General features: G+C 55.1%; 1 protein-coding gene across 1 annotated transcript; it reads left to right on the forward strand.

Annotated features, from left to right (window-relative positions):
* The first annotated feature begins 7,376 nt into the window (after nt 1-7,376).
* Nucleotides 7,377-9,560, forward strand: GSX1 (GS homeobox 1). Its single transcript, XM_014843855.3, has 2 exons — nt 7,377-7,976; nt 8,445-9,560. Exons 1-2 carry the CDS (start codon nt 7,565-7,567, stop codon nt 8,822-8,824), a joined length of 792 nt encoding a protein of 263 aa, XP_014699341.2. The 5' UTR covers nt 7,377-7,564; the 3' UTR covers nt 8,825-9,560.
* The last annotated feature ends 1,515 nt before the right edge of the window (nt 9,561-11,075 follow it).

Below are 11,075 nucleotides of genomic sequence, written 5' to 3' on the forward strand. Positions count from 1 at the left end.
AAAGGGTAAGTAAATTCTACTTTTCAGTTGCTTTCCTGTCTGCAAAGTAACTAGCCTCAAATAATCATCATGCCAAAGAGACATATCTTGGGGTGGCCAATTCCAGTCCCCACAACTACAAGACAACACGGTCCCAGAATCCACTGGGGCTCCATCAGCTTCTCTATGCCAACTAGGGTAGAAATACTCAGCTCCCTGCCAGGGTTGTAAGCATCACTAAGAAAATCCCAGAGCAGCTCCTGTGAGAAGCAAGATCTCTGGCACCCTTCCTTTTTTGGGAACCCCTCTCTTCCTCTCACTCCTTTCTTGCTTCCAAAAGGTAATGAGGACACAGCCAGCATCAACCATCTGCTCACTATGGCCTTAAGAAATTGCTAACCCATGTACTTTGTTGAACAAAACTGGAGGTTGGCTGTGTTAGTTGTGGGTGGGGTTTGGGGTAATGATCATAGAATACCCAGGACTTTTTAAGGCAGTCTGCTCTGCTCTGTATGACATAGCAGAGAATTTCAGCCTTAAACAAGTCCTCTGCTCTTTCCCTTCTAGCAGCTTGTCTTTGCTTTCTTGGGTGTTGTGGTTTGTTTGTTTTTTTGTTTTGAGGGAGATTGGCCCTGAGCTAACATCTGCTGCCAATCCTCCTCTTTTTGCTGAGGAAGATATGCCCTGAGCTAACATCTGTGCCCAACTTCCTCTGTTTTATATGTGGGACACCTGCCACAGCATGGCTTGATAAGCGGTGCGTATGTCCAGCCCAGGGATCCAAACTGGCAAACCCAGGCCACCAAAGTGGAGCACACAAACTTAACCACTATGCCACCTGGCTGGCCCCTTTTGGGTGTTTTTGAGCCAAAGGTTTCAGAAAATAGGAGGTTGGGAGAGGGCATGTGTCCAGAGTTTGCTCTGGTAAAAATGGGAAAGAGGAGTGTGTGTGGAGAGAACTGAGCAGCCGAAAAAGTCTCCACTGTCCTTGGGTTTATTGCTGTATGCTGCCACCTGGCTGATCATTGAGCTGTGGGCTCCTGCTGGCAGAGAAAGACAGACAGACAAGACAGGGAACATTTACACCAGAGGGTCTCAAAACCAAGTTTCCCGATGGGAATCTCACCTTAGGCCACAGACAATCAAGTCCAGCCTCCTGACTGACGGATCACTGTCCCTCGTAAGGGAGAAACAGGGCCTAATGCTTAAAGGGCTGGTGTTCATTCATCAATGAAAAACTACTTTAAGTGAGACTGGTTCCATCTGTTTCAAACCCACCATGTTTTCTTCTTCTTTAAATCTATGAACATTTCCTACTGAAATTCTTACTAAGGTGTCCCACACTCACCTTCAAGCTCCCTGGGAGGACCTTGAGGAGGCAGACCCTCGTCTCTGCAGAAACCATCTTTGTGTCCAGTGACGTCAAGGGAGAGGAGAAAAGGAAAAGTTTTGGGTGATTACTCAGGCTGGACAATCCATGCCCAGAGAAAGCCTCACCAACATTCTTGCATCTTGTATCCCAGGAAAGAAAACACACAGCTCACGTTTACTGAGGGCACACTCTGCCTTGGACAGTGTGCTGAGGGCTTTATGAATGCATAAGCAGTAGACAGCGGTCCCTGAGCCAGATGTGGAAGGATGCAGTAGATCCATCTCAGGCTGAGCATGTGAACTAAGGAGAAAACTCCCTGGAGGGGAAGCATATGGTGGGTGTCATGGAGTCGGGGGAGTCGGCTAACAGACTGGCCTATAGGCACTTGTAAGGCAGCCCTTGAAGGACTTCCAAAAACCAGATGGGAAAGGGAGGCATTTTATGAGTGAGGCCAGAGGTCTTGCAAGGTTCAAATATAGGCTCCATGTTATTGATATTAATTGCTTTCATCTGTACCCATTGACCAGAAAACTTGGTAACATTCAGGTTACATGTATGTCATCCTTAATCTTTTCAAGGGAGGTGAAGTATCATTCTAACTTCACCATAGAAAGTTAAAGCATTGAGAGATGATGAAATTTTGTGATGCTCATCAAGATGCAACTATGAAGCATTGCATAGCGGCAAAGGAGGGACAGCTCCTTTATGGCCATTAGCACCACCTTCAACATCTATTAAACATGTACAATGTGCCAAGCACTGTGAGAAAGACTGATGACACCAGTCTACATAAATCCCTATGCCTGCACTTGAGGGCAGGTGATCTGGTTGGGAAACAACAGGAGGCTATCCCAGCAGCTGTGACATGATTACCATCGATTCCTTCATTTGGCTTGATTCTTATTATCTGGATGGATCAGGGGTTGGGGACCATATTAGTTATAATTAGATACAGCTGCATATAATAAAAAATTCAAATAATCATAATAAAGATAAACATTTATCTTCCATTCACATGAAAAGGCAGGCAGCTCCTTGATCTTCTCAACCCTGGTTCTCCCCATCTATCTGCTCCACTATTCCCAGCATGAAGCTTCTGTCCTAAAGATCATCTAATGGTCTAAGATGGCTGCTGAAAATGCTTCTCTGACTTGCGAGGAGCCCTTCCTCCACTTGTCTCTTTGTGGGTGTTCCCAGGATACATCTATAATTTTATTTTTTCTCTACATTGCACCCCCCCCCAGCTCATCCATCCTAAGACTAAAGCCACCATTTTTGTATACATAAATTCCAAATCTCTCTCTCCATCTCTAATCTCTCTACTCAACTTTAGAATCACATTTTCACCATGAGACATTCGCAAAGACTCTGAGGTTAAGGCCTAAAAGGCAATACATCCAAGTATGATACAATGTTGCACCTCTACAAGCAAAAGTGGGCCCTGCTCTGGAGCTCCCTGTCTCTGCCTTTGGTGTCACCACACACCCATCCCCTCAAACAAGCAACCAAGCCGTCACCAGCGTTTTTCACTCCCTCTCTCTTTCATGCCCTTCCCCTCCAACACATACTCACACACACCCCACCCTAATTGGTCTTATTCATTCCCTCTTCAAATTCTTGCACATACTTCCCTTTTCTGATCCTCCTGCCCCCACCACCCCATAATGATGGTGGTCATTATCCACCACTTGAACTAATACCATCTTCCCCTTGTTTGTTTCCCTGCCTTTGCTCATTCAATAATTCAATAAACATTCATTTTCAAGCTGATTCTGTTGGACCCTGCTCTGGGCTCTCTCTGTCTCCGTCAATAAGACCTCCTGCTGCTTCCAGTTATACTTCTCAAGTTCAGATCTGACTCTGCTACTACCCTTCCTTAAAAATCTCCGAATAGGATCAAGTACAGACTTGTTAGCATGGCCGTTCATGGCTTGGCCTCCACTTCCCACCCACACTCATGTCTAGGCACGTCTCCCCAACCCCTACCGTAGGCACCCTCCACTCCTGGCTCCCAGATGCACTCGTCATTCCCTGGCAGACCAGGTGCTCTCCTGCCCCTCTGCTCAACTGAAGAGGCTGTTCTCTCCTGAGGGAGTTGTCTGAGTCACTGCTGCCCTGGTCAGGGTAGCAGCCCCTTTCTTCACAGTGAGAATTCCCACTCCATTGCCTTAAGCCAGAAAGAGCAGAAACGGTCACTGATAATTCCAGGGCATATACCACACCTCCTCTCTTTCAAACCAACCTCTTCTCCTGTACACCATGGAAAGACCTAGATGACTACCCCTAGGTTTGAGCTACCAATGGGTTCATCCAAGTTCTGCAGAGCTGGACACCGGATCTGCCTTGAATGGGACCCTCTTGCCTCTATGAAAACACCTGAGAAACTCTGGAGGAGGGCTGGGTACATACAGATCTGCTGTTCACTCAACAGACACATTGAACTCCTGTGACAATTCAGGCACTGGGGAGCATGTGGTGGCTGCAAGAGAGTCAGACAATTCCTGCAGATCAGTTACCCCACATCAGGCTCCTAGGTGTCCCAGTGTATTAAGCAGGTAAAATCAGCAAGTCCTCCTACCCATGCCCCTTCTGAGTCAGGTCTCTGATTCATTTATTCATCCAGCAAATATATACTGAGCACCTACCATGAGCCGAAAGCTTTTCTGAGTAGGGATACAGTAATGCACAAGATAGACAGAAACGCTGGGCCTCAGTGGAGCAAGTGTTTCAGTGTGGAGGTGGGGGTACAGGGTGGGGAGACAGAAAAACAAATGAGTAAAAGACACAAAGTTAGCAGGTATTTACAAAGCAAGGAACCGGACTGCCGAGTGTGAGGGAAGAGGAGTAATATTTTCAAATAGGGTCGTTGGCCTCCCTGAGAAGGAAAGTGACATTTGCGGAAATAGGTGAAGGAGGTAAGGGAACAAGGACCCCATCCCACCCTCCTTTGTGCAGTTTTTGCTGCAAATATCTTAGAGCTACATTTCCAAGAGAAAAATGGCGTGTTCTCTCTACCAACAGGAAAGGAGGCTGTATGAAAAGAGAAGAAAAGACCTGGACAACAGAAATTATTCCACGTTGAACTGTCCCTGATGGACACTTGAAAACCAGCTCCGGGGGCAGAGCAGGGCCCACCAGGCGCAGGGCCTCCCCCCGCCACTCCCGCCCCTCTCTCGGGCTGTCAAGCTAATCCTGCCGCCTCCTCCCACTCCCGCCCCGCCCTAGGGGGCGTCTGCTCGGGTGAGTAAAGTTCAAGCCCGGCTGAAGGCAGCCCCGGGAGGCGCTTTGAACGGGAAAGCAGCGCAGCCGCAGGAGTGTACCCGAGGGCAGCGGCCGGAAGCCCGGCGGCGAGCAGAGGCCGCGGGGCTGGGCCGCGAGCTGGAAGGCCCCGGGCCCCGGGAGACCCTCGCGGCCCGCGCGCCCCAGCCCCTGCCGGGCCCGCGGAGCCGGTCTTCTCCGGACCACAGGACTTTCTTTCTCGAAATTATCAAACTCTGGGGCGCGCCGGCGGCCCGGGACCGCCGAGCAGGGCGCCCCCTCTGCCGCCGCAGCCCGCCGGGCTCAGAGATGGCGGATTAAGCGTGCGTTCTTTCCAGGCCTCCCGAACACACTCTCAGCGATGCTATTTTTCTCGGGCCCGGGACTCTCCCGCGCCGAGTTGCACAACAAACCATTTAAACATTTCAGCACAAAACCCAATCCATTGTGGGCAGCACATTAAAAAGTGTTATTCGCTTTGAAGTTTTTGTCTAATGGCTCTAAACTGAAAGAAAATGTTTTCCTATTACTTAATTCAATCATAGCGAAGAGACTTGGTAAAAAGCCCACGGATTTTGCCCCAAAGTGTGACAGAGTTCTCTTTGTGTTTGCTTATCCTCCGCTGTCACACACTTTAATTCGCCTCTCTTTATCTGGCATTCAAAACTTTCTTCAATGACATTCAATAAGGTCCAGAGGCTGGAGGGGGAAAAAAAAAACCTGGTTATTCCCGCTCCCCCCTGTCCCCCCATAGTCTTTCCCAGTAGCTTTGGCCTTGCTCGCCTTCAGGAGCCCTTAACCCTTTCCTCCCCGGGTGCCGGCTGCGGCTCCCAGGAGAGCTCTGCCATGGCCCTTCGCCGGCTCTGGCTCTGGAGTACAGCGGGCGTCCCTTTCACCCCGCGGGGCCCCGCCCGCACCCCGTGCCTCTCCCACCCGCTTCTGCCCAGCGGGATCCCCTCTGTCGGCCCCGGTCCCGGCTCAGTCTCAGCGGTCCAGGCCATCCCAATTTCCCAGGGAGCAATTAGAACGCGCATTAGGCTTCGCAGATGCACTCTGGCTGGTCTGCAAGCACCATCCTAAGACAGGGAACCTTGCGGAGGAGACCAAGGCTTGGGGGAGCACTGGCCCCTGTCCCCCATGCCAAACGGTCAAGGAAGCATTGAGCCGTTACTCCTCCTGCCAGCTGACATGCCCTGCATCCAGGTTGCTTTCCCCCTTGCCCCACTCCTTTTCACGGAATCAGTTAGTTCCTCTCAAACGAGCTGTCTTTGCTTTTTGATCAGTCATCATTTCTTGCTGTTGTTATTGCAAAGATGTCATCAGTGAGGAAAACCCATGTAAATGCTTCGACTTGGGGCAGTCTTATTCCCGTGCCCTGATTCCCCACTCCCGAAAAGCTTCCCCTCCGTTTCTCACAATTCCATTCAGGGCTCAGAGCAGGTGACTGCTGCGATTTGGTTCGAATAAAATCGAAAGTAAACGTCTTCCGTGAAAAGTCCGGGGCTGTAAATTCGCAATATTTATGCTAATTTCCCATTGTATGGAAAAAGCTCCTGGGCGCAGCAGCTTTGAGCCCGAGAACGATTTAAAAAGCTGAGGCTGTGTACACAGCGCCAGGCGTTTGAAGTTGTTTAACCATTGTGTGACCAGAAAGAAGAGAGTGAAGTGGCAGAAGAAGGTCCTGGGGAGAGAGGAGCTCGGTCCGGGTGGGCGAAGACAGCAGAGGCTGGGAATAACAAGCGCCCTCAGCGCGGCTCCTGCGGGGCGAACTTCGGGCACGCACCGGTTTCCCAGCGCACCTGCGAGTCTTTTGGGGTGCGCGCGAGTGGAGAAAGCGCCGGAAAGATCCCCGCGGGCAGAGAGCGCCTACACTCGCCGCGTCTGGTGGGGTGCGAGAGCTGGATCTTCGCCGTCTAGGCTTTCGTTTCTCATTCCCTGTCTCTGTCCGTGACTCTCAGCGGCTCTTTTCCTCTCTACATCCACTCTGTTGTTCGAAGGAAAGAGCTGACTGACTAGCACCTACCGAACAAAGACGAGGCAGCATCAAAGTTAAGACCATTCAAAAAACTTAAAGAAAACAGAGGGACAGTGATGGGGCTAGCGCTGGATCAGGAACACTGAGCTCTTCTCCTCTCTCCCCAGCGGTGCCTCCCCGCTGCAGGAGCCCCAGTCCTCCTGCTTCCGGGAGAGAGGAAAGGCTTCCACAGGTGGAAATTGGAGGCTGGCTGTAGGGACGCCCGCGGGGTGCACAACTCTGAACTGGGAAAACTGAGCGGAGGCGGCGTGATCTTGAGGGGCGGGGGGCGGGGGGGGGGGATGAGAGAAGGAAAGGGACGAAGACAGAGCGCACAGAGGAGATGGAGGTGTGTGCCCATGGGGATCTGTGGAAGCGAGGCAGCAGGGGTTCAAAATCAATAAGATAAACGGGCTGATCGCCAATGCAAAGCCAAAGGGGAGTAAGGAATAAAGAGAAAGAAAAGAATATTAAATCGCAGGAGAATGAGAAAATAAACCCGCAAAAGGGAGAGGAGGGGGCGAGGGCGCCTGTTACGGCGTGGGTGGGGTTGACAAGAATAGAGTACATTATGCAGTTCATTTAGTTAACAAGTGAAATAATGAGGAAGCGTGCAGAGTGAATGCCAAGAGAAAAGGCACAAAAACCCTATTGAGAGGCCCCGGGCCGCTCCTGGCGTAGCCCATCACATGGCAATAGTCCTATTTAAGCGCCGCCGCCGGCGCCTTTCAGCACCACTAGCGCTGGCCAGCACCCCGAGGTCCTTGGGCTGCGCCCGCGGCAGCAGTGGCGGCGGCGTCAGCCTCGGACTCAGCGGCACCCTCTGCCTCCCGGGAAGAGGCAGCTGCGCGCGGCCGCGGCCCGGGGAAGCGGGTGGAGAGCCCCGAGGTCCGCGGGGCTCAGGGAGCGGGCTGGCGGCGGGGCGACCGCGCACCGGGGCCATGCCGCGCTCCTTCCTGGTGGACTCGCTGGTGCTGCGCGAGGCGGGAGAGAAGAAGGCGCCGGAGGGCAGCCCGCCGCCGCTCTTTCCCTACGCGGTGCCTCCGCCGCACGCACTGCACGGCCTCTCGCCCGGCGCCTGCCACGCGCGCAAGGCCGGGCTGCTGTGCGTGTGCCCGCTCTGCGTCACCGCCTCCCAGCTGCACGGGCCGCCCGGACCGCCCGCGCTGCCTCTGCTCAAGGCGTCCTTCCCGCCCTTCGGCTCGCAGTATTGCCACGCGCCCCTGGGCCGCCAGCACTCGGCCGTGTCGCCCGGGGTCGCTCACGGCCCCGCCGCCGCCGCCGCCGCCGCCGCGCTCTACCAGACCTCTTATCCTCTGCCCGACCCCAGGCAGTTCCACTGCATCTCCGTGGGTAAGCCGAGCCGCCGCGTGGGGGCACAGGGCAGAGGCGACCCGACGAGAGCTGGCGAGCCAGGGATAGGGGATGAGGGACCCTGGGCGTTCTGGGGGCGATGAGAGTCATGTCGGGACCCTGAGAGGGACACTCCGGGTGGTGTGCCGTTGGAGGACCGGGCGGGACAGGACGCCGAGAGGGAGGATGCGGGCAGAGGTCCAGGTCCTGGAGGGGGTGCGTAGGAGGGAGCGAAGACTGGGGTTCAGGGCGCTTCATAGAGTAGTGCCAGGGCCGCTTGACTCTGGGAATATCAGGGTCCCGCGGGTTAGCAAGGAGGCGCCCGCAGTCACGCTGTGTACATCGCGTTTGGGGCAAAGAGGTGGGTAAGAAACCAAAGTCCCAGGATTCTAACAGCTGCCTGTCAGAGGATCGGGCCCACAGCTCAGGAATCTGATCGCTTCCTCTCTGCATCCTTACCCCCTCCAGACAGCAGCTCGAACCAGCTGCCCAGCAGCAAGAGGATGCGCACCGCGTTCACCAGCACGCAGCTGCTAGAGCTGGAGCGCGAGTTCGCCTCTAATATGTACCTGTCCCGCCTGCGCCGCATCGAGATCGCGACCTACCTGAATCTGTCTGAGAAGCAGGTGAAGATCTGGTTCCAGAACCGCCGGGTGAAGCACAAGAAGGAGGGCAAAGGCAGCAATCACCGCGGCGGCGGCGGGAGCGCGGGTGCCAGCGCGGGCGCACCACAAGGCTGCAAGTGCGCGTCGCTCTCCTCAGCCAAGTGCTCGGAGGATGACGACGAATTGCCCATGTCTCCGTCCTCTTCGGGGAAGGACGACCGGGATCTCACGGTCACTCCCTAGATGAACGCCTCCCCAGGTCGCCCACCCCAGGCCCTACCTGCGCCTCAAAGACTGGTCCTGGGGTTCAGCGCTGGTTCCCAGGCACCCGCTGCCAAACGGCGGCTGCGCACGGATTTGGCAAGGCTTTGCGGAGGCCCCCGGCCCTGGGTAGCGCCAAGAGCTTGGCAGAGACCTGACGCTGGTATCCCCACCCCAGTGCCCGCGGCCTTGCAAAGCGAACTCCAAGCTGTGAACGTTGCAGGCGCTCGAGTCCTTCTCAGCCATGCAGCGCAGAGGCCCCCGCGAGTACAACCGCCCGGTCCAGCGCCTTGCTGGCCGCTGGCGCCTCCTCGCCCGCCCTCTCTGGACTGGCTCAGGCTTCCTTGCTTCCTCTACTCTCCTTCATCCCGGGTCGAGCTCGGCCTTTTACTCCTTGGGTGCCCGTTCGCTTTCCCCTCCCTGTTTTCTTTCTTTTTCTCCCTCCCACTTCTTTCCTGTGGTCCTTTATCCAGCCTCCCCGCTCCCACCCCACGTTTATGAACTCCTGTTTTTTGTTTTCTTTTCCTTTCTCTTCCACTCCTCGAGGAGCCTCCTCGAAGTTCAGTCAGTCCGTTTGTCCCTCAATCAAGCCGCGGCTCCTATCTCACGAATGAAATTGTCGCCCGTGTTATTCGTGTTGGGGAAACTGATTCATTATGTTTCGGAGACGCTCTGCGGTGTTACAAACAGAGGTCCCAGCTCTTCGCCTCTGGTGACCCCTCTCTTCCCATGGACCCCAGATCCCGGCCCTGCCCCGGCCTAGCTTGTAATTGTACGGTCTCTGTAATACCAGAAGATATTTATTTATTTATTTATGTACAAAATTTTAAATAAACTTTTTTTTTTTTCTTACAAATCCTCGTGGCTCTGGACCCCAGGCCTGCGCTCTGGACTGGACAGGCGCTGGCCTGGGTTGGGACACCCTTCTTGGGGAGGGTCGGGAACGGGGTGGCGGTCCCAGCTCCGATCCTCTCCTTGTTGCTCCGCCGTCCCTCTCTGCACTCTCAGCCCTGAGGAGACTCCACCTTCTTCGCCCGCTGACCCCGTGCGCTCCCTGGTCGCCTGCCCAGCTACGGCCCGGCCCCGGGCGGGGCCGCGCCGAGAAGAGCAGAAAGCCGAGTTGGAAGGAAAGGAGGGAGCTCTCCCCGCGCCATGCCTCTGGTCCAGACCCCTGGAGCAGCCCCCTCGCGTGGGGGATCCGGCCCCACCTCCAGCCAGGTCGGTTTGGCTGTTCCGACCTCCATCCCCAAGGGCAGAGGCCACTCCCGCGCGAGCGTGAGAACTCCGTCCTTCCCTGCGCTCGCATTGATAGCGATCAATCGCTTTTATCTATCCTATTCGCTAGGGACAAATTCCCAGCAGGATGGTGCGGCCTCCTCTGGGAAAGGCCCCCTCACTTTGCTCTGAGGCAGATTTCGTTAGCGAGGTCCTTGCTCCCAGATCCTGCGGGCCGGGATTCCAAGGACCGAGAGCGATGCCTCGCCGCGAGGAACCTTGCGTAGCCGGAGCCTGTGGCTCCGGGGCATTATGTACTCAAAGCTTCTTGTTACACTCCCAGAGCCCCCCAGGACTTAAAAGCCACACTCCAGCTCTCACTGGGGAGATACGCGGGGTTTTTTACGCCTTACGCGGACTAGGAGAAGAAGGAGGTGCGGGTGTTTCCAACAAGACGGAAAACGCACAGCCACCAAAGTAGAGTGTTTCTGATGCTCAGGAAATCAGACGCCGAACACCGGATCCGGGTTCTCACGACCTCCGCGTCCTGGAGACCTGGGCCACTTCTTTTCCTGCCAGAAATCTCCCTGCCACGCCCCCACCCACACGCACACCCTGGGGAGCGCCCGACTCCGCGAATCTGGGCAAGGCAAACACACGCTTCTCTTTCGGCGAGAAAGGCGCTCCACTTGGCGTTGCTCGACACATGTGGGGTTCATTTCTAAAACCTTCGGTCTTTTCCTTCAAATCAAGATGAGCGCGTCGCTCTTTCCAGTCTCCCTAGAGTAAAAGCCGGGGGGGGGGGGGCGGGGGGGTGGGATCTGGCTCCCCCATGGAGAAGCCACCCCTGGTTCTTCCAGGAGCAAGACGCCTGGGTTGTGCCAGAGACAGATAAGAGTCGGCACCCCGCCGCCTCCGCCCCCCACCCCCTTCCAGCAGTCTCCATCAGTCTGAACCCAAGTGTCTCCCTGTCTCCGGAGACCTGTCCTCCGCCCTCCCAGGAGGGGGCATTGTGCAA

The sequence above is a fragment of the Equus asinus genome, chromosome 11 (genome assembly GCF_041296235.1).
Source record: "Equus asinus isolate D_3611 breed Donkey chromosome 11, EquAss-T2T_v2, whole genome shotgun sequence".
In the NCBI taxonomy this organism is placed as follows: Eukaryota; Metazoa; Chordata; class Mammalia; order Perissodactyla; family Equidae; genus Equus; species Equus asinus.